A 27,662-nucleotide genomic window follows, 5' to 3' on the forward strand; every position below is an offset into this window, starting at 1 on the left:
CAAATGGGCCTGTTGCAAACTTTTGCTAGAGCAAAAATAAGAGTTGTTTCTTATAGATAACGCCTCAAAAATCACGATAAGCGCATCGGCAAAGTCTGAAATGCACTCATAACTTCACAATCTGCGTAAGAAATTTGCGTTTTTTTGAGCTTCCCGCTTCAAAAACGATACTACGGCACAGGTGAACATTTTGTTAGAAGAGTCGCTCCATCGTCGGCAATATTCATCATGGCCGACGCTTGCGCAGTTCCGCGCGTATTTCGAGGAGAGTTCAAGGTCAATCAAGGCGGATGAGGAAAATATGAACGTAAACACGCCGATTGTTATCTGGTCTAATTCAGTTCAGGTGTTATCTCGTCCCATCACACGTGTTTTGGCGGATTGACGTCGGCCATGATGAGTATTGCCGACGATGGAACGACTCCTCTTACAAAATGTTCACCTGTGCCGTAGTATCGTTTTTGAAGCGGGAAGCTCAAAAAACCGCAAATTTCTTACGCAGACTGTGAAGTTATGAGTGCATTTCAGACTTTGCCGATGCGCTCATCGTAATTTTTGAGGCATTATCTATAAGAAACAACTCTTATTTTTGCTCTAGCAAAAGTTTGCAACAGGCCCATTGCAGGGAGAATTCTCCATAGGTTGAAGCAAATTCTTTAAAAATTTCAAAGGAATACGCACAGACGTTTTCTCGTAAAAAATTGTATTGCCCGGTTCAATTTGGCAATAGCTGATGTGGCTTGGTTCCTTTCTGTTTAACGCGGTCTATTTGTCCATACTAAAATGAACTCTATCTCTATTTTTGGGTCGGCATCAAATTATTTGCAGTCTATATGCCGCTCTGACCCATACTTGATGAAGCGTCATATTCAGGGTAATGAGGATTAGGTTCTCGCCAATTATTTGGATCGCGTGTGGTTCTGCGACTGTTAAGTTGACCTTGAAAATCTGGATCCAGAAAACTTTTTGTGGTCCCCGCTTTCTTCTCGCCCAAATTTGGATTGTTACGTTGACCCCGAAAATCTGGACCCTGAGAACTTTTTGTGGGCTCCACTTCCTTCTCGCCAGAATTGGGATTGTTACGTTGACCCCGAAAATCTGGACCCTTAAAACGTTTTTTGGTCTCTTCCACCTCGACAAAATTGGGATCTTTGAATTTCAGCAAGTGATTCTTGAGCTTCAGCCTTACCATTTTATGGCCTCGTGCATCTTCAAAGGCTGAAAAGGCGAAGCAACCCAGGCAATCAATAGGATAGCTCTTCTAGGAGTTTACAGTACGCTTGCACAAAGACTAAAAAAAAAAAGCTCATTCTCTACAAGATATGGCCTCCTAGAGTACCTTTGTATAGGGTCGAGAGCAGAGACAAGAGACCCTCCACTATTATCTTGGCCATGGTGGAAGCTTTTACTTTCGGGACTTCAGCATTCTACTGTTGACTTACCTACATGGTTGATGTTCAACAACGTGTTGACAGTTTCGTTTTGCAAACAAGCCGAAAATGGCCGACGTTTGGGAAAGTTGTTTAGCTCATGACGTCATCCGAAGCTCATCATCGACCATGTACGAGGTCTGTTAGATTAGAAACCGGATTTTGGTCATAACTAGCCCACAATGCGTCCAAATTCCGTTTTCTTGAGCTTTTCTGATAGCTGAAAATATATTTAAGAATGCTACCTTCACAAATTTGAAAAATCCCAATTAGCTTCTTTGGTATGTGGCTTGAAGTAAGGCAACCTCAAGGGTGTTTTGCGATTTTTATGTTCGACCGAACTTGTCTCTCTTTTTACGGCCTTGCACTACATTTTTCAACCCACAAGGACGATTGGAGTTTCGTCTCCATATCGTAGCCGTGCACTAAAGTATTGTCACCGAAAATTATCCTATCCAAAAATGTAGGATCATTGTTAGAACGTTCAAGCAGCTAAAGGGAAATTGACATTTGGTTGCATTTTCGTTCAACGGACAACAATCAAGGGGCAAGTGTACCTGAAACTCGATGCGTGTCTACATATTCTATCAAAGTTGTATGTACAGAGCCTTCAGAAATATTACTCTGTTCAACAAGCTCGAAACGACCATTTTCGAGCACTTTTGCCCGCACTTCTTCCACGTGACAAATGTCAGTTGCCGTCGAAGGTCGATTCCCATGCTCCTCATCTTTGTCGAACTCCTGACCAGTTTTGAATCGTTTAACCCATTCAAAAGAGTGGGAACATCTCATACAATGATCATGGTAAACTTTACTTAGCATATACCAAAAGTTTCGGTACCAAGGTATACCGAGTTTAAAACAAAATTTAATGTTGAATCTTAGCTCTGTCAGTGATCGCATGATGAAAATCGCAAAACGCACCTGACTCACTCGTATTCAAGATGACACAGAATAAATACTGATAAAAATAAACAAAATCTGTGAACGTAGCGTTCTTAAGTATATTTTCAGCTATCAGGAAAGCTCAAGAAAACCTACTTTGGACACATTGTGGGCTAGTTATGACCAAAATCCGGTTTCTAATCTAACAGACCTCGTAGGTAAGTCAACAGCCGAAAATAGGGTGATGACTGTTGCTCGCTAATAATTGTCCATAAGGAATTGTTGAAACCCCGAAAGTAAAAGCTTCCACCTGGCGCTAGGAGGCCAGTGGAGGGTCTCTTAGTCTCTGGTCGAGAGTATGGACGGCTCGAAAATTTGGAGGTTAGGTTTGATCAGGTCATGTAGCTCTTGGGCAGAGACAAGAGTTCCTCCACTGGCCTCTTGGCGACAGGTGGAAGCTTTTACTTTCGGGGATTCAACACTTCCTTATGGACAATTATAAGAGAGCAACAGTCATCACTCTTTTTTCGGCTGTTGAGCTTTCTACATGGTAGATGATGAATTTCAGGTGACGTCAGGAACCAAACAAATTTCCCAAACTTCGACTTGTTTTGGCTTGTTTGCAAAACGAAACTGCCAACACTTTGTTAAAAATCAACCATGTAGGTAAGTCATCAGTTAATTGTTGAAGTCCGGAAAATAAAAGCTTCCACAGTAGCCGAAATACGAGTGGAGGGTCTCTTGTCTCTGATAGAGAGAGTATGGACAGCTTGAAAATTTGAAGGTTAGGTTTCATGAGGTCATGTAGCTCTTGGGGCCCAAAAAGGCAGCCAACATATGAACTCGAATTATCCAGTGGTACAAATTCAAACTCAGAGAGTAGGTACTTATCAAAAATTATAAAAGCACGTACAAAACTTTGATTTTGCATAAATTTTCACAGTTTCAAAGTCTCAATCCTCAAAAACGCTTGTTTACATGCGTGTCAGCCCTATTGATTAATATTTCAAATGCATAGGTTGGCAGCGGCACTTTTCTGGTGATTTTCGTTTTTCACGTTGTCGCCCTTCTGGGCCCTAAGAGTTGTACATAAATCGAGTTGTATATACTCTTCCTATAAAGGTACTCTAATATGGCCAACGCTTGATATCATGATAACCATCCTCTTTCTTCATCCATCATCTTTCAGATCTGTCTTGATTGGCGACGTTAAAGTGTCCATTTACGAGTCGGTCAATCTCAGAAATATTTCTTGCAGGTACACCTCGATTAACTCTTAGAACTCCCGGGGTAAAATTCGGAGTGGATTTCGATCCGGAGTCAATATTGCTCCTAAACAAACGGAGTGATTTGAGCGCGGAGCGGAGTGTGCTCCATGTGCGGGGTGGACTTCGCTCTTACGGAGGAGAATCAACTCTTTCTGCCGAGTTACCTCTACTCTTTGTCGTTTCTCACACGAGAGAACGTAACCAGTGGCGTGGCGTGAATTGCGATACATCGATTGTAATGCCATTTAAACCTATGGAAAAGGATCGATTCGCAGCGAGCACCTTATAAATCGATTCTTTACCATAGGTTTACATGGCATAACAATCGATATATCGCAATTCACGCCACGCCACTGAACGTAACTACATTTCAATTTTGCCAGCTTTATCCGCGCAAATTGCATTTTTACGAGAATTTTGAGGATTTCTAACTGAAAATTTCACTAATTTTTCCTCTGACCTCATGCGAAAATCAAAATTTTCGACTAAAATTTTGTAGGTTTATTCTCATAAATCATTGAATTGTTTCAGTCAATTTTGCAACCTTGGAATGAAAGTACCTTCCTTTGTGCAGGAAACAGCGTATTATGGTGTGGATTCGACTATTTGTATCACTCGAGGTTTTTTGGGGGGAAAATAGACTCTGGAGTGAAATGCACTCTGAATTTTACACCAAATAAATTTCTAACTATAAACTAAAAAAGTATAGCCAAAGAAGAAAAAAGTCGACACTTGATATCGATATTATTAGCTTCGGTTGGTTTGAATATTGCCGAATACAATTGGACCGGAAGAAAATGAGGGAACAAAGGATTTATAAAATAATTAAGCCAAATTCAATCGCAGAATTACGCGTGGGGTGATATTAAATTGCGAGAGGGGAGATAAGCAGCCATGACGCACATGATAGTATAATCAAAGTTGTCATATCAGAATCTGTTATGAATCCTCAGGCTCATCAATGCTGACGAAGGTCATGACAATTTTTGGAAATATGGCGACCATAGAGGTAACGGCGATGACTATACTCGCTGCTCTTATCATACGAGTAATATGACTCATACTTTAACCAGTTCATTCATAAAATTTCTTAAACGAGTGATTATCGTACATTGAAATTTCATGTGGACTTCCAAGAAAAGTGTCAAACTGCTTCAACTATACAGACAGCTCTTGGAACTAGTTGGGGTTTAGTAACTTATCTGAGCAAAAATGTTAGCTGTATTAAAACAAAACATAAGAGGGGCATTGATAATTTCGATAAACAAAAATGTACAGTATAAAGAAAAAAAACCTTGTTGCCGTACATTTTTAGAACGGCTGAGAAAACACACTCCATCCTTGAAAAAGATGAAGTGCTGAGAAATAAGCAAAATTGAGGGTGTGAGCACCCAAAAAGTTCTTACCTTTGATAGCATCGTCAGGTGTCATATTTAATCGCGTCATTAAATATCTGCAACAGAACAAAATATAAAAGATGAGGAATGGTTTATTTTATATTTTTATCTAATTTCTTTTATTAAATAAAATTATCATCCTGGTGAATTAAATTATTAAACGATTGAGAAAGGAGGGGTTGATTGAGAGGCTAGCTAGAACTTCATAAACGATAGGGCCTACAGCCATAAGCATATAACACTTTCACTTATTCGTCGCACAAGACATTCAAAATGTTGGGCGAAACACCAATTAAGTCCGTGCCGAAACCTTAAAAAGTCGATCAATCGATTAGAAATACAGAAAGAAAGAAGGAAAGAGAGATGAAGCGGGGATGGAAGGAAAAGGAAGAGAGAAACCCCATCGATCAATTTTTAGAACTTTCAAGAGCTACCTACTTTACATTTTTTGTATTTCATTTTTGAAAATCACGTTGAAATGAGAACGCAAAATGATACATAACACGATCAAACAGTTGATACAACTACTGTGAATGAAATCATCATTTTTCCGTTTTCCGTTTGATTAAATTAACTGCGTTTTGCAATTTGGAACTATAAATTCTGGCTTTTCTAGAAAAACACTTATGTGCATAGAGAAACCAATGGCACCTGCGTTGTTTTTAAACCGGGCTAGAATTTAAAGTTCCAAAGTGCAAAATGTAGTCCAAATAGCGCTGCAAAAAAGACTTTCGAAGTCGCCTAGAATTTCGTTCCAAACGAATTAAGATCGCAGATATTTAAAAACTTATTGAACTATTTACAGCTCGGAAACACGTTTTTGGCTGAAATGTACTGTGAAAACACTTATTTTCGAGGCGATTGGATCTTGTGACGGCCCAATTGAGGAGCTCATATCTGCAATGAAGAGAATGTGAGATAAAAAGGAGAATATATAGAACTGAAATAAGAAGAAGGCTACAAACCTGCAAACTAAGTATCCTGTTCTATTCAGTCCATGAGTGCAATGCACTCCTACTAATTTATCTGAAACAAATAATAAGAAACAAATCGATTAAAAAATGTACAAGCTATTAGGACATGATTAAAATATTAAAATCAAAATTAAGATTATCTTTAAGGGCTCAAGTTTTTAGGATACCTGTAAGATTTTTTGAGGATTGTATAAACTGAGTCCACTTTAAATATCATTTTTAAAACAGCATGAAAAGTCTAAAAGCTCTGTACGGGAAGAAGAAAACCTTAAAAACCTGGTTATGACTTAAGCAATTATTCGGTAAGTTAAAAGATACGATATAGAGGACGAGAAGACGTCAATCTGTAAAAAGGACAGAAAATCAGTTGAACTACATTTCGTCACCTTCCGGCCAAAGTATCTTAAGCGCCATGCCACGTATAAAAATTTCCGCCGCCATTTGATTTTTTTACAGATAAATTTTTCAAATTTTCTTTGTGCTACCGAAAAAATTCAATGACATTTTCAAACAGATTCAGCCAACAAGTTCTCTGTGAAAAAATAAAATGGCGGCGAAAATGTTTAAACACCGCGCCGCACGGCGCTTGTGATACTTTGGCCGAAAGGCGACGATATAATAAAGAGCTTCTGTTTCTGGTTAATTTTAGAAACAGTATTAGGATGTCATTGTGCAAAAAGGCACAAGACATTGTTGGGAAAGAAGAGGTCTGCTCGCTCTAGAACCGCTTATTTGCCCAAAATTTCGATTCCTCTGGAGCCGAGACCAGACATTTTTTCGAAAACTTTTTTTTCGAATAGTATTTTTTAATGGTGTCATTAGTTTCTCTACAGTAGTAAAAGCAGTGGCGTGGCGTATCTTGCGATATATCGATTGATCTACCATTTACTCCTATGGAAAAGGATCGATAAACAGGGTGTTCGCAGCGAACACCTTAATAATCGATTATTTACCACTACTTCAAATGGGGAAATATTTATATTTCATGCCACGCCACTGAGTAAAAGAGAAGGCATACCTGAGTCATTTTCTTTCAAGAAGTCGTCAATTATAGAACAAAATCTGAAACAAAGAAAATATCCATGATGATACAAACTTTTTAAAGCGTTTGTAATAGAAACTAGATCAATTACTAAGTTAGACTATTTATGTTAAATTCTTGGAGTGCATTTTAGTCGACATTACGGAACGGTCAAGCTGGTCGAAGCAGTCATCCAAAAGAAACGGGACAGCTTATACTTGTGTTAGCATTTAAATGGTCCACGATCATCCCCCTTCGACGTTCAAAATATTTGACAAGTATTCTTCCCACAATCATCGCGTCGCCACGGTCGATTAAACGAAAAGAAAGGGTATAAATAGGTATCCCGAATGGACATGTTTACACATCTGTCAAAGTTTCCGTCAACGAATATAAATCCGTAACAGCTAGTTCATTCATCTACGCGGTGACACATATGGTGCAAAACGCATTCTACTGCAACAAACGGGAAGGGTTGTACCCCTACGGTCGGCGTTTATTTTCAAGAAAAAAGCAGGATTTTTGAGGAATTCATTCATAGTATCCAAACATAGTTATGGCAACTTTCAGATTCTGCCGCAAGATATTGTGAATTAAAAGCACTTCATCATTGATTATGAACATAGTATTACACATTCTCGTTTTTCAGAGGGGAATTTTATTCGTTTTACAATAATACTATTGCTTCAAGAATATAAATTAACAACCACCTAGAGAAAAAGGTATTTTCTTATAAATGGGTACGTACATTTGACTGAAAAAGCAAAAACGGAAAAAATAGGACAAAACAGTATCTTGCACTCTTACACATCTAAAATACCAAGGATTTGAGGGGTTGTTACATTAACTGCTAGAGACGATTCAGAGACTGCTAAACTAATTTGTTTCTTTACAATGAATTCTCTCAGGCAATAAAAATAATCGTGGCTTAAATTATCATTCCCATGAATGCGAGAGGAATAAAACGTACTGGTCCAAATTGATTCAGAGAGTGCATGCAGTTCACCATGAATGATACAACTATTTCAACTTCCTTGTAGCTTAAGCTGCATCACCGCAGACTTGAAGGAGCAAACTCTGTAATTTTGCCGGTTCAATTTTTTCCTCGTCAAATCCTTAGTCCATGTCTCCACTGGATGTTTCATGATTTGTCCCAGGGGAAAATCACACTTGCGAAATTGGGGAAAATCAAATTGAGTTGGTCAATACTAATCACACTATTGAGTAGAGTTCTTGTGGAGTCCTAAGTGCGACTCAGAGAGCAGAACGAGAAATTTACCTCTGTTGTTTAAGTGGGGAAAAAAACCCGAAATTTTCATTCCTGCGTTTCAGACGTGGGACAAATCCCATGAAACATCTCGCGGAGACAAGGCCTTGGAGAGCTTTCCTTAAACTTTGTGATGTGACGAAATAAACATAAAATTTAGAGGGTAGGTCAAAAATTCGACGTCCAACGTCTCCAAATGGCTCGTTTCACTGTTCGACGCTCGCTTGTAAACATACCACACTGCCGTGCTAAGTCCTATGAGCCTTCAGACGTTGCCAAGTTTCCTCCAATAAAAACCGAATCTACCGGGAAAATTCTGAAAAAAAAATTTCCAAAATTTTCCGACAATTTCGTACGTAATTTAATCTAATACATCTTATTATTTCAAAGAAAATTTTGCATCAATGTCGTCAAAAATACATGTTTTATCGAAGAAAATTCGGCACCTCTCGAATGTTCATAGGGCGTTGTTCCTTAACACGGCGGCATACTGGCAGGGTTCATCAAATATTCCTCACCTACTACGAGTGCAGCAGTGAATCGATCGACGGACGGACACAAAAGAACCGAGCACACTCCTCGATCACCATTCAGCATGTCTGCGCCGCGCCGTGGTCCCGGTGCGGTGGCGACTCCAATAGGATCCGTATTAATATTTATCAATGGAGATGGAGCTTACGGGGGTGGAGGTGTTAATAAGGCGTATAAATTTGAATAAATCTCCCGTTGAATGGGGGTGTCCTCCCGCGCTGCGAGACGGTCAAACGTCCTCTGACCGTTTCACCCCTTCGTTCGACCCCCCGAGTCTCCCCGATCGTCCAACTCCGGACGATCCATCAAATTTTCCTCCCGCTTGTCGCGCTCGGCGTTGGCTCGTTAAAATTTCAAACCGCGTCGCCGCTACTATTTGTCTTTTCGGCCCGGTACCCCTGTCTTGCTGTTTCCTCCCGAGGAATATTGAGTACATTCGTCATATTGTGATCACATCCGAAGCCGTTGTCACACTATCGATATTTTCGTCCATATCTCGAAAAGTGTATTTTCGTGGCTGATCGGTCGAGGAAAGATCTTCAGATGTGTTCAGAGCTTTATCGAAACATCAGGGATCATCATAATTCTAAATTTTTTAGGGTTTAATCTTGCCCCGAACGATGAGCAGCCGATTTTACACCTATTCTCGGCCAGACGAACGGCGAAGTTGGACACGTGACCGATGAAGTTTTCTGCAGATGGCCGAAGACTAATAAAGCACCGTGCAGTACCGTGCAATTGCCTGCTGCACCTGTTCAACAATTGGACTGCATTTTACGATCGGGAGCTACAGTTTCAGGCTCATCCATAAAGGCATCTATCTGCATAGGAAAATCTGTATATGGCACATACATGAGCCGGAATTTGTAGTCCCTAATTGCAAAACGCAGCCTAATTTGAGAACAGAATTTGAAGTATCCTGCAACGGAAATGCTTTTAAGGCAGGCTTTCTATAGTTTTGTCAATGGACAATTAGACAAATTCTGAACTAGAAATCAAATTGACAAACTTTTTCTTCAAAATTTTACGTTGAAAACCATTTACACGACGGGAAGTTTGGAATTCAACTTCTAGACCAGGATAAATTGAAAAGTATTTCGAACATAGAGCAAGTAGATGCTACAGTTACAATATGCAAATTACATTTTTCAGTTCAAGAGGTAACAACGTTTACTTTCGGGGACTCAACATGTCCTTAAAGACAATTATTATGAGACAGTCGGCTGTTGACCTCCCACCTATATATCTTTAGGTGAGGTCATATGCCAAAAAAGTTCACCAAACTTCTGCTTGTTAATTTGCAGAGCAAGATGCTCAACACGTTGTTAAACATCCACCTAGTAGATAAGTGAACAGTTGAATGTTGGAGTCCAGAAAGTAAAAGGTTCGATCATTGCCAAGACACCAATGAAGGATCTCGCCTAGTCTCAGCCTAAAATCAATGAGACATTGATACATCAAAATTATGTCAAATTTCGGAGGATAAAACGTAATGAATCACGGCTCCTTTGTGAACTCCCGCGCCGTGAACCTCGAGGAGTGAAAATATTGATAAACATTATTCATGAACACCAGTCGGATCCGAAAAAGTGTCTCGTGGGGCCCACCAGCTGCCGCGGGGGGCTCATCGCGGCCGATTTAGGGTTCGACGATTAGGGCACTAAGGCGAGGAAGCTATTGATCAAACCAGTTTCACAAAAGCCCTGATTGATTGGGATTTCCTCGTTAAAATATGCGTGAAAGAATTATTGGTCTGCGGTCGGGGTGTAAAAGAGATGAATTACACGTCCACAAATGGAGAGAAAGTCTGCACCGTCGTTTTGACTGAGAACCCCGTAACCCTGATGAAACATATGATGTATATTCGAGGTTTTTGCCAGGAGTGGTAGTTTCAATTTTGATTTTTTCAAGTGGAATCTGGTGCAAGTAACGCGGGATGTACAAATAAGTGCGTATGCGTGAGTGAAATTGAAAGACTTGTCTTGAAAAGCAAAGAACTCCGAAAGAAGAGAGAGGAAAATAAAAAAACGGAAAAAATTGAATTCAACCTAAAACGTTAGGTGAATGGAAACTTTTCTTGGTACAAGGTATTCACTTATTCAGTTCTCAAAAAGAGCCCTGTAGCCAAAAATATGAAGCTTTTTAGTCCTTCAATAGAGCAGTATGAACGTACATGAAACTTTGTGGCAGGCACTTCTCAAAGGAAAAAAGAATTCATGTCCATCATCTCAATTTGTGATGAGGGGGTAGGGGGGCGGATGTTAGATGCGTATACAAGATGACGTCATCCACCGCGGTAATGCATACCATGTTTTCTTCTGCGTTGGCTAGATCCGTGTTCCAAATCGAACAACCAGAGAAAATGCGTGTATCACTGATTCTGCCATGATAGCGAAGAGAGCAGTAAGTGCAAAAATGAAGTTTAGAGAAAACGGGCTCAGAAGTTTCTGACCGAAAAATTTTGGATGACTAAAAATTGACTGATTTTACTTCATTTACATAAAAAGGGTATTTTTCATTTTCATGATACGTTATTGTTAGGGAAGGAAATATAAAACACGATTCTGTATCTAGTGCAACCTACCCATTTTTAAGTTGGACGTATTTCTGCCGAACGGAACTATATGCATAATGACGTGCGCCATGTTATGCATGTATTCTCATGGGTCTCAGGGCTCATGTCTTAATGCACATACTTAGATCGCGTTTGGCAGACATGCGTCCAGTTAAAGGGTGAATATTCAACGATTTTAAAATTCGGGAAAACCCATGTGTATTGAAGGTACGAACATTGATCCATATTGGCTTTTCACATGCCTGCCCCACAAACTAACGGGATGAGATTCGGGCTATACCACACGAGGTGGTTCGACACCAATACGCGGCGAAGAATTCGAAGTACAAGGGGCCGATCCGGCTTCGGTGGCTTGGCGTCCCAATTTATTTCGAGGCTAAATTAGCTGTAAACAGAGGAGCCGTTCCCAAACTCCTTGACCAGGAACCACACGATGTGGTGGATGCTGGACGAGTGTACGGATACGTTCGGCGATGGAAGAGGAAAGGAGCGCCTGCGCGTGAGAAATATGTATAAAAGGGTGGACGCCTGGACGCTGCGCTGGACCCAACGACTCACGGTCAAGCGCTCTTGCCAGATTTCATATTTTCCAATGGGTCTCGCGCAAACTTTTGCTGCAGAGAGGAGGTTTGAGGATACTTCCTATGGGCACTGGAAAAAAAAACACATTGGATCTAGAGTCCAGACTCTTGAAAACATTGACAAGAAAAAGGACTCTTGATTCAATCAGATTTAAGCTTAAATCAAAAGGAAATCCGCTCAAATTAAGAGGCTTGGTTCTTGATTTAAGCAAAAATCCGATTGAATCAAGAGTATTTTCTCTTGTCGATGTTTTTAAGAGTCTGGACTCTAGATCCAATGTGTTTTTTTTTGTTTTTTTTCCAGTGGGAAGTGGCTCAAAAATCACAATTACCACCCAACAGCGTCTGGAATTAACTCCTAACTTCGCAGTCTGCGAGCTAAATTGGAGCATTGAGCTCCCCGTTTCAAAAAGTAAAAGGTCTCTGGCAAAATTTTCCTACAGCGAGTATACAAGGCAATTTCTTTGAGAATTGGCTCAAAAATCACAATTACCACCCTAGCGCGTTTGAAATATACACCTAACTTCACATTCTGCTAACAAAATTGCAGAATTTTTGAGCTTCTTTTATCAAAAAGTAAAGAGGCTATATCGGATAACTGGAAAGTCAGGAAAGTTATCAGAACAGTTTGGGAATTTTTTAAGTACAGCGCATCGGCTCAGCAATCTCAGCAGGTTCCATTAACATGGTTGCCATAATTTCGTCATCTTCAAATTACCGGACTTTCCCTGCTTTTCCCCTGACTATTTTCGCTTATCCCTGATTCCAAAATTTCCTAATTCCCAGACTTTCCCTGACCTCCGAAAAAAACTTCCCCTCCCCCTCCCCTTAAACTTTGGACACAATTTCCTTATTTAGAGATCAAATTATCGAAAAAGGCACTCAGTGGCTACTTAAAAAATAGCAAGCCTTCAAAATAACCTGAAACAGTGAACACTTAAGAGATCAGTGAAATATTTCAGTGACTAGTAAACTTGCTAGGTAATACCTGCGTCCCCGGATTTTTACGGTTTTCCAGACCGCCAGCAGGCATTTAAGAGCAAGAATCACTTTCGCGTGCCTTTACCCTTAATGTGAATCCCAGTTGTGGAAAAAGTCAACGTGACTCATAAAAATAACCTAAGTGTGCCCTAACGCGACGTTCTGATCGAAGCTAAGGGAACTCAAGGCAACGAACTCGAAATTTTGGAGTCAGGAAAAAGCGAAAAAAAATCACGAAAAGTCGAGAAATTGAAAGATGAAAAAAATTATGGTAACCCTGTCTCATCACTCACTGATTTGCTTATTATCAATTCCGCCGCAAAACCGTGCTTCATCGACCACGGATGCGCTTCTCGGCGTGAAAGGCCCCAACGTTACAATTATTTCGATTCTGGGGGGGGGGGGGGGGGGGCTCGTTGGGGGTGTGGAGGGGGGGGGGGTCAAGATCGGAGGTGAGAGAACGGCAGGATCCGAGTTTCCCGAAGGCGCAATTAATCGTTGGCTATGACGGGCCGAAGAAAGACGGGCGACGGGCCCGGGGCGCGCGCGGGGGGCGGGGGGCGAGGGTGGTGGCGCAGGGCGGCGCGTTTAAAAGAGGTGAGAGCCCAGGTTAATTCTTTTAAGTTTTAAATGCCGCCTCATCTCGCGAGCCCGAGCCGTTCATTGGAAACGAATACCGGGCAGTGGCGTGGCGTGCTTTGCGATATATCGATTGTTATGCCCTTTAAACCTACGGAAAAGGATCGATAAATAGGGTGTCCGCAGCGAACACCTTGATAATCGATTCTTTAGCACAGTTTCAAATGGGGAAATATCGATAATCGATTACTCGCGCCTCGCCGCTGACCGGGCTGAGACCGCGGCGGCCGGACCGCAGCCGCAGAGGAGGAAGCCAGCAGATTTAATGGTGTCCCGCTCCCGCACGAGCCCCCACCGCCGTTGTCAAATCCGTTATTCCTTTTTTCGTTTCGTCTTTTGTTTTTTTGGTTTTTTTGGTGGAGGGGGGAGGGTGGGGGCTTTACAGGAGAGTTAAGACGTCTTGGGTCCTGGGCGCAGACACTGGTGTCCCTATACGGCCTATTGTCTTCATAAGTCGTTTCAGGGGATTCGTCCCGGGGAAGAATCCCACTTACGAAGTCGGGAAAAATATTGAGTTAATCTAATTGGATATAGAGTTAATATTGAGTTAATTGATATTATTCCCGACTTCGTAAGTGGGATTCTGCCCCGGGACAAATCCCCTGGGCACCACTAGATGCTAAAAACCGCGCGGTTTAGAAATCGGTTGACGAAGTTTTACGAGGTATGATCGCGATGTTGTGGTTTTTTGGTGCCTTTTCAAGAAAAAGGCTCATTTATGGCAACTAAATTCTCGCTCACCCCCTTTCTTTTGGATTGACCTCATATGCCATTTCAGGAGATTTTGTCGGGGGAAGAATCCCACTTACGAAGTCGGGAAAAATATTGAGTTAATCTAATTGGATATAGAGTTAATATTGAGTTAATTGATATTATTCCCGACTTCGTAAGTGGGATTCTGCCCCGGGACAAGTCCCCTGGGCACCACTAGATGCTAAAAACCGCGCGGTTTAGAAATCGGTTGACGAAGTTTTACGAGGTATGATCGCGATGTTGTGGTTTTTTGGTGCCTTTTCAAGAAAAAGGCTCATTTATGGCAACTAAATTCTCGCTCACCCCCTTTCTTTTGGATTGACCTCATATGCCATTTCAGGAGATTTTGTCCGGGGAAGAATCCCACTTACGAAGTCGGGAAAAATATTGAGTTAATCGAATTGGATATAGAGTTAATATTGAGTTAATTGATATTATTCCCGACTTCGTAAGTGGGATTCTGCCCCGGGACAAGTCCCCTGGGCACCACTAGATGCTAAAAACCGCGCGGTTTAGAAATCGGTTATGTCTGTGAAGTTAGCACCCCCACTTTTAAAATTTGCAATTTTCTCTTTTGCTCATCATTGCTCATCATTTGCTCACCTCAAAAATCGCTTTCATTTTTTTTGCTCAGGCTTGTACTCCCCACAAATCGAACTTGAACTTTCAGAGAGGTCATTGACCCTAGCACCCCCACTTTGTCCGATCAACCTGAAAATGGTCTCAAACGACGCAGAATCATTTGCTCACCTTTGCTCAGCCCTTAGTTTTTGTTGTTCACCCCTCCATCCCCCCCAAAATGAAAGGCGGCATTTTGGGGAAGATCAAAGCCAGCACCCCCACTTGGTCCGATCAAGCTGAAATTGGTGTCAAACGACGCAGAATCATTTGCTCACCTTTGCTCAGGCCTTAGTTTTCGTTGCTCACCTCCCCCCTCCCCCCCAAAACGAAAGGCGGCATTTTGGGGAGATCAAAGCCAGCACCCCCACTTGGTCCGATCGAGCTGAAATTGGTGTCAAACGACGCAGAATCATTTGCTCACCTTTGCTCAGGCCTTAGTTTTCGTTGCTCACCTCCCCCCTCCCCCCCAAAACGAATGGCGGCATTTTGGGGAGATCAAAGCCAGCACCCCCACTTGGTCCGATCGAGCTGAAATTGGTGTCAAACGACGCAGAATCATTTGCTCACCTTTGCTCAGGCCTTAGTTTTCGTTGCTCACCTCCCCCCTCCCCCCCAAAACGAATGGCGGCATTTTGGGGAGATCAAAGCCAGCACCCCCACTTGGTCCGATCGAGCTGAAATTGGTGTCAAACGACGCAGAATCATTTGCTCACCTTTGCTCAGGCCTTAGGTTTTGTTGCGCACCTCCCCCCTCCCTCCCCCCCCCGAAATGAAGGATGGCATTTTGGGGAGATCAATGCCAGTACCCCCACATGGTCCGATGGAGCTGAAATTGGAAAGAAAAGCTTTGAATCAATTGAAACCTTACGGAAGGAGAGTTTACTACAGTTCGCGAGATTGTTCGTTTATTTGGGTTAGGTCTCTCTTCGGGCAAAGCTGACTCCCAGCCATGAAGCAAAACTGCCCGCATGCGCGGTAAATTTGAAAATGCGTGATACAAACCACGCAAATTTCGCGCGAAGGCGTGGATTTCAGACTTTTTGGATGTGCTTATTTTCGAGCGAATTTACTCTCAGAAAGGTGTACTCATTCAGTTGGGTGTTTCTCTTGCGTGCAACGGACTCAATGTAAACATTATTTGGATCGGATCGCATTTAGCACGAGGGAACCTTCGCAGCGCGATTACGGTGTTTTCAAAACCGTGCAACTTCTCTTTTTCTTTTGAAAATACTTAATACATGTATTTAAAGTATTTAAATTTACATAATTATTTTTCTTCAAAATTAACAATTTTTGGGTGGAAAGCCAAAACTTTATGGTATTTTGGGAGATTTTTTAGATAATATTGAAGACACATCATTTTGAAAGTAAACACTGTAATCGCGCTGGCTCCTGTTTCCTTAGGACGATCCATATCCGATTTACTGTCCAATTTTTTTTTATTACGTACCTGATTGACAAATATGGTAATTTGGAAATGATTTTTGAACAGGCACAGAAATGTGGCGATTTACTGTACTCTGCTCCAATTCGGGGCGTCCTAGCTACCTGAAGGTTTCTGCATACTGTTGCAACACCGTAAGAACCCCTTTTCGTTGGACGAGGAACCAGAAATGCAACTGGTTGTGTTCTTTATGAACCGTTAAGACTTTCACGGCGAACCCTTCTATCCTAGTTCGGCATCCTAAAACTTAACATTACAATTACCAAGAATATTGCTAATTTTAACTCAGAATAAGTTTCAGAGTAAATTTCTACTAAAGTCTGTTTACAATAATATGAGAGTACAGTAATTGCAACGATATTTGACTGCTGTCTTGACTAATTCTGAGAGTTTTTGGCAAAGTTAAAATTCGTCAAAGTGCTTCGATTTTATTTCTTTTCAATATTCCCTCACCGAAATTCACCCTGGAACTAATTTTGAGGTGAAAAAAGAAATATTGTGATTACCTTAAGTGTCACTGCTCCTCGCGGAAAAAAAGTCAACTGAGCAGGAAGTCACGAGGCACTTGACCGACAATTGGACTGCATTTTGCAATTTGGACCTATAAATTACGGCCCGGTTTAAAAACAACGTATGTGCCATTAGTTTCCCTATGCACAGAAGTGTTTTTTCAGATGAGCCAGAATTTATAGGTCCAAATTGCAAAATGCAGTCCAATTGGTCCTCCAGCCTCGGCTTCTAACAGCATTGTTTGTCGCCATTTGCAGGATTAATTCGTATTAAAACTTAAATTTCCAGGGACGTTCCGAAATGGGCCGGAGTGTAGATCGGAAGAAACGAGCTTCTGGTCAATTAATTGATTATTACATTCAATTTGCTGATTGCACAAATTTTGCGAATTTTTAAAAATAAATGTACGATAAAATCTTTCATTTCGGTTTTTAGAATGTATCACGGTAGTTCGTGTGTTTGTAAGCAAGTGCTGCGTTTACAAATAGTGTCATAGGTTTCCCCACCCAATGCTGACTTATGAAAGGTTGAACATTGAGAAGAGTGGCAATATTAACACTCATAATATTTCTAATAGATACACTTTATTTAATGCCTATCTTCTTGTGAAACATTTTGATATGTTTCGAGTTTGCTGTTGTGTTAATTTTTAGCTTTTCCGTACTGTATTTTGTCTGCGGGCTAAATTTAAATTCTAGATACGGTTATCTTGGAACAAATCTACAACTATAAGGTGTTTGATCATTTTTATGACACGAAGAGCCGTTATATTTACTTGTATAACTTTTTGTAAATATGATATCTTTTTAATGAATTTTTTGGTCGAATTTGGGTTTGTTCTCTAACTATGTAGGTATAAGGCTGAGACAGTTAAGATCATTTATTGTTTATCATCTCAATTTATTGAGTTGCCTAAAGGGATACTCTCTCTGTGACATACGAGTGAGTCACCTCATCGACATCATAATGGCTTTCATGAAACGTCTTGTAACTTTTATGTCTTATGTGTATAATTTTCCTGTAAGAAAAGCAAAGTATAATTCTTCACATACAGCATAACAGTTGGACTAAATTTTGCAATACCTACAGAACAATCATTTTTAGCTCATACATTATAGCACAATTCTGCTTGGGAATTTAACGTCACAGGGACATTGTTTAAAATGGACCAAAAATAATACTTCTTCATCACAAAATTAAGTTCAATAATGAATGCTTATTTTAGTTGTAAAGGATTTCCCTATATCGTCACCGTCCACTAATGTTTCCAGAATAATTAAGTAAGCAGTCATTATATTTCAGTAAACTTGTACATTTTAATTTAGAAAAACTGTTGGAGTCTGTGAAAGTAAAAGAAGATAAAGAAATATCAACCGTTCCGTAATACTTTTTTCACTCTATGAATCCTCCCCAGCTTGGAAACTTTCTAGTTTTCATCTTTCCCACTGAAAAAGTCGATACCCTCAGTGTTTTCCATAGATTTTTCACATTTTACAACCAATCTTCACGACATTAATAAATATTATCATCCCATAAATACACCTTTTGGTGCCATTTGCTTGTCGTGCCGAATTTCAGCTCAATCCGTGCTTACGGGTGTTACCTTCGCTTTCCCGCCGAATGCTGGCATTGTTGGGTGGGGGGGGGGGGGGGGGTCAGCGAAAATAATTAAGGGCTAAGCAAAGGGAAGCAAATTATTCTGCGTCGTTTGACACCAATTTCAGCTCGATCGGACCAAGTGGGGGTGCTGGCTTTGATCTCCCCAAAATGCCGCCTTTCGTTTTGGGGGGGAGGGGGGAGGTGAGCAACGAAAACTAAGGCCTGAGCAAAGGTGAGCAAATGATTCTGCGTCGTTTGACACCAATTTCAGCTCGATCGGACCAAGTGGGGGTGCTGGCTTTGATCTCCCCAAAATGCCGCCTTTCGTTTTGGGGGGGAGGGGGGAGGTGAGCAACGAAAACTAAGGCCTGAGCAAAGGTGAGCAAATGATTCTGCGTCGTTTGACACCAATTTCAGCTCGATCGGACCAAGTGGGGGTGCTGGCTTTGATCTCCCCAAAATGCCGCCTTTCGTTTTGGGGGGGAGGGGGGAGGTGAGCAACGAAAACTAAGGCCTGAGCAAAGGTGAGCAAATGATTCTGCGTCGTTTGACACCAATTTCAGCTCGATCGGACCAAGTGGGGGTGCTGGCTTTGATCTCCCCAAAATGCCGCCATTCGTTTTGGGGGGGAGGGGGGAGGTGAGCAACGAAAACTAAGGCCTGAGCAAAGGTGAGCAAATGATTCTGCGTCGTTTGACACCAATTTCAGCTCGATCGGACCAAGTGGGGGTGCTGGCTTTGATCTTCCCCAAAATGCCGCCTTTCATTTTGGGGGGGATGGAGGGGTGAACAACAAAAACTAAGGGCTGAGCAAAGGTGAGCAAATGATTCTGCGTCGTTTGAGACCATTTTCAGGTTGATCGGACAAAGTGGGGGTGCTAGGGTCAATGACCTCTCTGAAAGTTCAAGTTCGATTTGTGGGGAGTACAAGCCTGAGCAAAAAAAATGAAAGCGATTTTTGAGGTGAGCAAATGATGAGCAATGATGAGCAAAAGAGAAAATTGCAAATTTTAAAAGTGGGGGTGCTAACTTCACAGACATAAATCGGTTGACGAAGTTTTACGAGGTATGATCGCGATGTTGTGGTTTTTTGGTGCCTTTTCAAGAAAAAGGCTCATTTATGGCAACTAAATTCTCGCTCACCCCCTTTCTTTTGGATTGACCTCATATGCCATTTCAGGAGATTTTGTCGGGGGAAGAATCCCACTTACGAAGTCGGGAAAAATATTGAGTTAATCTAATTGGATATAGAGTTAATATTGAGTTAATTGATATTATTCCCGACTTCGTAAGTGGGATTCTGCCCCGGGACAAGTCCCCTGGGCACCACTAGATGCTAAAAACCGCGCGGTTTAGAAATCGGTTGACGAAGTTTTACGAGGTATGATCGCGATGTTGTGGTTTTTTGGTGCCTTTTCAAGAAAAAGGCTCATTTATGGCAACTAAATTCTCGCTCACCCCCTTTCTTTTGGATTGACCTCATATGCCATTTCAGGAGATTTTGTAGGGGGAAGAATCCCACTTACGAAGTCGGGAAAAATATTGAGTTAATCTAATTGGATATAGAGTTAATATTGAGTTAATTGATATTATTCCCGACTTCGTAAGTGGGATTCTGCCCCGGGACAAATCCCCTGGGCACCACTAGATGCTAAAAACCGCGCGGTTTAGAAATCGGTTGACGAAGTTTTACGAGGTATGATCGCGATGTTGTGGTTTTTTGGTGCCTTTTCAAGAAAAAGGCTCATTTATGGCAACTAAATTCTCGCTCACCCCCTTTCTTTTGGATTGACCTCATATGCCATTTCAGGAGATTTTGTCGGGGAAGAATCCCACTTACGAAGTCGGGAAAAATATTGAGTTAATCTAATTGGATATAGAGTTAATATTGAGTTAATTGATATTATTCCCGACTTCGTAAGTGGGATTCTGCCCCGGGACAAGTCCCCTGGGCACCACTAGATGCTAAAAACCGCGCGGTTTAGAAATCGGTTGACGAAGTTTTACGAGGTATGATCGCGATGTTGTGGTTTTTTGGTGCCTTTTCAAGAAAAAGGCTCATTTATGGCAACTAAATTCTCGCTCACCCCCCTTTCTTTTGGATTGACCTCATATGCCATTTCAGGAGATTTTGTCGGGGGAAGAATCCCACTTACGAAGTCGGGAAAAATATTGAGTTAATCTAATTGGATATAGAGTTAATATTGAGTTAATTGATATTATTCCCGACTTCGTAAGTGGGATTCTGCCCCGGGACAAATCCCCTGGGCACCACTAGATGCTAAAAACCGCGCGGTTTAGAAATCGGTTGACGAAGTTTTACGAGGTATGATCGCGATGTTGTGGTTTTTTTGGTGCCTTTTCAAGAAAAAGGCTCATTTATGGCAACTAAATTCTCGCTCACCCCCTTTCTTTTGGATTGACCTCATATGCCATTTCAGGAGATTTTGTAGGGGAAGAATCCCACTTACGAAGTCGGGAAAAATATTGAGTTAATCGAATTAGATATAAAGTTAATATCGAGTTCATCAAGATTTTCCCCGACTTCGTAAGTGGGATTCTTCCCCGGGACTAATCCCCTGAAACGGCATATGAGGTCAGTCCAAAAGAAAGGGGGCGAGGGGGAATTCAGTGGCCATAAATGAGCCTTCTTCTTGGAAAAGCTCCAAAAAATCACAACATCGCGATTATCTCTCGTAAAACTTCGGAACCCGCACAATTTTAGCATCCGTTGATGCCTATCTTCATGTTCAACTCAATGTTTTTCATTCATGACCAACTCCGATTTAAACTCCATTCAGGAACACCGGGCGTGGTTAACAAACCGTGATACAACTATTCGAAGTCAACGGATGTCCGTGTTGCATATACGCTTGAAGTAAGGCGCACTGGCTTGAGAAAGCGATACTCCAGTTTCATCCGCACTGCGACGGTGACCGATTTTTACGACTCGTGAACTTTTCTTTGACTTCAAGGTTTTTTTTTAAAAAAAATGTGGTTAAGAAACTGTAATTGTGTCCAAAACCCCATCATCAATTTTATAAAGTTTTATAATATTTCAATAGACACAATCATAGACGCGACAATTGTGGTGAACAAATCATGGATACAACTATTCGAACTCGCCGGATGTCCGTGTTGCATACTCGATTGAAATAAGGCGCTTTGGCTTGAGGAATTGACAAACTATGTGTCACCCGCATTTATAACAGTGGCTGATATCTATAAGTCGTAAACGTTTCATTAACGTCAAATTTAAAAAAAAAGAAAGCTGTAAATGAGTCTAGTCATTATGACGAAAGCCGTAACGTCTACTTTCTAAAGTTTAGTAACCCGGCTGCGATTCGACACTACGACAGCTTTTAAGCTAAGTCAATAAGTTGAGAAACAAAAGGGGGAAAAACATTAACTTTTGATATAAATGTGATAAAAGACTCTTACTTGTCTGTGACAGATTTTGGTGGGACTGCTCCTCCAATACACACAACCTTCTTGTGTATAATTCCCCTCGATTCCAAATCCTGAAAATTCAAGGAAAAAAGAAAAAACCAAATTACTTTTTTGGAAAGAAAGACATTATCTTTTTAGAGAGAGAAATGCTCAGACCCGCCCTTCTTTACGTTGATGAGGTGAGGATGAAGCACAGATGGGAAAAGAAAGAAGATAAGAGAAACAAGTATGTGAAAAATGCACCTTTTGGAGGAGAAAAATCTGGATCATCCCTTCCTACCTATGTGGCAGAATCCAACAATGGGCCTGTTGCAAACTTTTGCTAGAGCAAAAATAAGAGTTGTTTCTTATAGATAATGCCTCAAAAATCACGATGAGCGCATCGGCAAAGTCTGAAATGCACTCATAACTTCACAATCTGCGTAAGAAATTTGCGTTTTTTTAAGCTTCCCGCTTCAAAAACGATACTACGGCACAGGTGAACATTTTGTTAGAGGAGTCGCTCCATCGTCGGCGATATTCATCATGGCCGACACTTGCGCGCAGTTCCGCGCGTAATTCGAGGAGAGTTCAAGGTCAATCAATTCGGGCGTGGAAAACATGAACGTTAAAACACGCCGATTGTTATCTGGTCTAATCCAGTTCAGGTATTATCTCGTCCCATCACACGTGTTTTGGCGGATTGGCGTCGGCCATGATGATATTGCCGACGATGGAACGACTCCTCTTACAAAATGTTCACCTGTGCCGTAGTATCGCTTTTGAAGCGGGAAGCTCAAAAAACCGCAAATTTCTTGCGCAGACTGTGAAGTTATGAGTGCATTTCAGACTTTGCCGATGCGCTCATCGTGATTTTTGAGGCATTATCTATAAGAAACAACTCTTATTTTTGCTCTAGCAAAAGTTTGCAACAGGCCCATTGATATTCATAATGTTCACGTTGCACCCTCGTATTGCAACCATACACGGCTGTGCAAATATCCGGCATTTGACTGTATGTTCATACGTAGTTCAAAGTTATTAGTCGATATTACTGCATCGGATCTCTAAAAGCGAATTTTATTTCAAGGTCCGAACGTCCTTAGGTAGTTCCGTGCGGTTCTGTCTCATCAACAAGCAACACTTTTCGACGTCGCTGCTAACTAAGCCGACCTATCAGACCTAGTAATTTGCGATGGATCGAATCTTCTTGGAACTGCATCGCGAGGTGGTACCAAAATCATGTATCAGCGTTGCGATTCCTAAGTCACCGAAAAGTAACGAAAGACTCGCAAATAAAGAGCAATTGAGAGGATCGGAGGCAAAAGTAGTCCCGAACCTCTGAGTAAAATTCGCTCGCAGAAAGTTTGAAAAGAAGAATTTGATAGTAAGAATCAGGGTTGAATAAAATTCGAAATTGAAATGCTCTTAGCTTGATCAACACGTGTTTCCGTCTTTAGAATTTAAAATTCCCTGACATTTCAAGGTTTTTCAATTAAAAATGTTATTTCCCGATTTCATTTATTAGAGAGATCTTCAATGGTTTTTGATCTAGGTAAAAATTGGACTGAATTTTGGGATAAGGAGCCACAGACGCTTATGTTCAAACGAAACTAATGGTACATACATCGTTTCTAAACCGAGCCTGAAATTTCGGTTCTAAATTACAGTATATAGTCCAAATAAAGTTGTATGCATTCACAGGTACCAACACGGTCAGCGAATTTTTCTATTTTCACAAAGACACCTCCGTGAATTGTAAGACATTAATCTGCAATGGGAGGATTCTCGCAGGCTAGCCAATGCGTGAAAAGTAGCTATCCACGGCTACATAAGACGTCGCTTCAGGCTAACTGAAGAAAATAGATGTGTTGGCATTCGAAAGGTAGAGAGAGAAAAAAAGAAAAATTCAATTGAATCATCGGATTGGCGGCTTACGCCGCGCCTCACGGCAGCTTGAAAAATCAATTTCAGAAGTTTTACGAGTTGTTGACCGGTCACTCGGTTGAGAGCGTCACCTTGCCATTCGACGGCCACCTCGACTTTCAGATGACCGAGGTCATTTTTAGTTTTACGGATAGCATGTTTATGCGACAATAAACAGTGTTAAATAACTGCGACAAACACGGGGTAATAGTTTGATTCAACGACAAAATACATGAATAAACGCTGGAAAAATGGCGTGACGAGGATGGAATAACGTTAAAACACAACCAGGATGTTTTGGGTCAATTATTAAATGCCTATTCTCAATTGAAAAAAAGTTAAACATCAGAATTTTTTAATTTTCTCCCGCACTGAACAGAAAAATTGCGTGGCCATCCGTTTCGTTATGTTTTTCTTGCTTCTGCGTTTACACTGAACCCTGATAGAGGTATTGTATGCCTCGGTCAATTTCAGGCTCATTTTCTGTTAGTGTATTTTATGCAGGAATTACACTATTGCGTTTTTTAACCTTTTGATTTTTAGCTTTCGATTCTACTTGAAAATGGGGATGCGTTTGGCCCAAAATGTCTTGCTGAATGTTTGGCTGAGTCTTGAAATTGATAGACAAAGCAATAGACAAAGAATGTAAAATGGATGTAGAGGGATCCTATTGGTGGAAGCGGGTGGTTGCAATGGACAAAGAAGGTAGATAATACACTTACTAACGGCAATCCACAAGAGACCCTATAGTTAGTCCATCATTTGGACTGCATTTTGCAATTTGGACCTATAAATTCCGGCCCGGTTTAAAAACAACGTATGTGCCATTAGTTTCCCTATGCACATAAGTGTTTTTTCAGATGAGCCAGAATTTATAGGTCCAAATTGCAAAATGCAGTCCATTTGCTCCCTTAGTCTCTGGGAACCAACCATGTAACCACAAGGATTGCTCCATACTCCTTAATCATTCGTTGTCTATCGCTTTGTCTATCAATTCCAACAATCTGACTGGCTGTGTTTACGTCTTATTTTATGCTTGTTGTACCCACACTGGAAAAAAACACATTGGATCTAGAGTCCAGACTCTTAAAAACATCGACAAGAAAAAATACTCTTGATTCAATGGATTTTTGCTTAAATCATGAACCAAGCATCTTAATTTGAGCGGATTTTCTTTTGATTTAAGCTTGAAGCTGATTGAATCAAGAGTATTTTTTCTTGTCAATGTTTTCAAAAGTCTGGACTTTAGATCCAATGTGTTTTTTTTTTTTTTTTTCCAGTGTGCATTCGTTGTCTACTGCTTTGTCTACCAATTTCAACAATCTGGCTGGCTGTGTTTATGTCTTATTTAGGGCTTGTTGTACCCATATCTTAATGTTTTCTCATTTATTTATATATTATTATATATTATATATTATTATTAAAAATAATAATCCAAAGAATCCGGTTCCTTTTGAATGAACACCATCTTCCCGTTCTCCACTCGGCAACATCAGATGAAGCAACGGAGCGATTGAATCACATTGAGCGACGCGCGGAATGCGTTAAAGGTTTATTAAACAGAGTTGATTGGTAGAATGCACGCGGCCAGTAAAAATAATAACCCGCGAGTCAAACGCCATTGGCTGATGCTAAAAAAAAACAGGGTGAGAAAGAGCAGCGGGCGGGGGAAGGAGGGGGCGATTGCGGCCAAATTTCAAAACAAATTGACACGGGGAAATTATGGTTTTAGGCGTTGAAACACGGACCAAACAGACGGGAGCGGGTGCGTTGTACGGTTGTCCTAAGGAAGAACGCCGTATGAGCCATCAGGCGTTGCCAAATTTACTTTGATAAATCAGGGATTTTCAGGAAAATTCAGGAATATTTCTCTTCAGAGTTTTTAGAGGGTTTCGTTCGGGATTAGATCTAACAAGTTTGAAAATTTCAAGGAAAAATATTTATAACTTTCTTTAAAAATAATTAATTGCTGAGAGGAAATTGGGCAACATTTGAATGCTCATACGGCGTTTTTACTTAACACGGCCCAGTATAGCTGCCGCAATTAAGGCTAACGTCTCAATTCTCAATTACGCCGATAATATCGCAGCATCCAGTGCTATCTGCCATTCCAGGGATTCTCAAACTGTGTGGCGCCACACTGTAGAACCAAATTACAAGAAGGACACAGTTTTTTGGTTCAAAAGCTTGCACAGTCAGAAAAAATAAGCGATATTTTGTTTTAATGTGGGTTTAAAGCACACAGTGACATAAACGTGCTGTTTTTTGCTGGTTTTTAGGGGGGTTACATTGACGCAATTTTTGAGTTGAAAACTTGCCCCCTCGTTAAAATTAGGCATGAACCACCAGGATCGAACCGTGATCGGAGGAATGTTAGTCCAATGCGCTAGCCACTCGAATGTCACAACCTCTTGGTGGCATAATGAGAAACAAAAGTGCGTGTTTTCACGCACATCCCTTGCAAAAATTGCTGCATCCCTAGATGTCATTCAGTAACCTAAGGTTTCGGTAGATTTGACCAAGAATTTTTGGAGCAACCATATCGATTTGGCTGACCTGGTCAAAAAATTACTAACTTGTAGTCAAAAAGTTCCTTGGCATTCATAGCGATTCATCTGTGAAAAAAAAAACGATGAAAAAATACGAGAACGAGAAAATCTAGAGAAATAGAAGAGCTCGGTTCAATATTTTGTTAATTTCCATCATTTCTACAACGATACTAAAAACACCTTCACCTAACGGACAATTTTCAATTGAGCCCCGGATTTTTCACTGCCTAAGAACCTATTGTCAAAAATTTACAGGTCCCTCAAAAAAGAGGCAGAAAAAGGTCATTTTAAATAGAACTCCTTGCGATTTAGAAATTGAAAGACGGCTGTAAATTGATTGTATTGAGTGCTTAAACGCGAACTAAATTGCAAGTTTCCAACAACCGCAATTGTGTTGAAAGCACTAATACGCATATAAAAGCCGTGTTTGAAACAGGTAAAGTGGCCCCGACTGATGCTGCCCGATCAACGCACAGATGTGCCTGCCCGAACCGAAAGGGTGCGGGCTCACACTGCTCACAGCGTGTAATTCACTTACGCTCATTACGATCGGAACCAATCCATTTACTCCCGCCTTTGTCGTACACAGCACACAATTCGTCGGTTTACGAGGGCACGGGTATCGGTCACGAAACCGAAACTCAAACAAAGGGGGGACTGAGAACCCCTGTACTATCGATTATGGCGGTTTGGCTCCGCTTTTATTTAAATAGTACGATTAAGTATTATTGAATATTGAGCCGCGAGGATCGGACCGGGGAGTGTGGCACATCGCGGCGTGTGGTGCCGGGGCCCCGGGGGACGGCGGGGGGAGGGGGGAGGGGGGGCTGGGACCCCACGAGGGGACGAAGGATGCTGAGCTTGCTTCGACTCCGAGTCCGAGTCGGTCTTAATTAAACTGTCAAGGTAAAAACGCGGTCCGTCAGACGGTGTGTTCATAACTCATTAGTCGCAAGTTATCGACTAAACAGGGCCCTGAGAGCACCACTGCTCGGCTGTGCAGGAACGTCGTAACTGCAACCCCGCGTTGCCAAATTTCCTTTTGGTAAAATTGTAATTTACCAGGAAATTAGAGCGCATTTTCCTTCCGTACTTTTCCGATTATTTTATTCGCAATTTTAGGTTAGGTATCTGAAAAATTCAAGGAAGAATATTCGTGGCTTCCTCTCCAAATAAAGATTTTATCGGGGGAAATTCGGCAACATTGGAATGTCCATACGATGTTTCGCCTTACCACGGCATACCGATGCCACTTGCCTATGCTTCCTTGCTAAGGAAAACG

At 41.3% G+C, this 27,662-nt stretch overlaps 1 protein-coding gene across 1 annotated transcript in view; it reads right to left on the reverse strand.

Moving 5' to 3' along the window:
• Window positions 1–108: 108 nt before the first annotated feature.
• The window catches only part of LOC109042462 (RNA/RNP complex-1-interacting phosphatase), a 108,744-nt gene continuing 81,190 nt past the window's right edge, over window positions 109–27,662 (reverse strand). The window contains exons 5-9 of the mRNA XM_072301339.1: window positions 21,918–21,997; window positions 6,973–7,016; window positions 5,946–6,006; window positions 4,990–5,036; window positions 109–1,218 (exon numbers count right to left, since the gene is read on the reverse strand). Coding sequence (XP_072157440.1) covers window positions 830–1,218; window positions 4,990–5,036; window positions 5,946–6,006; window positions 6,973–7,016; window positions 21,918–21,997 — 621 coding nt within the window. The 3' untranslated portion in view covers window positions 109–829. The remainder of the gene's footprint in view (window positions 1,219–4,989; window positions 5,037–5,945; window positions 6,007–6,972; window positions 7,017–21,917; window positions 21,998–27,662) is intronic.

This window comes from Bemisia tabaci, chromosome 6 (assembly GCF_918797505.1).
Source record: "Bemisia tabaci chromosome 6, PGI_BMITA_v3".
Lineage (NCBI taxonomy): Eukaryota > Metazoa > Arthropoda > Insecta > Hemiptera > Aleyrodidae > Bemisia > Bemisia tabaci.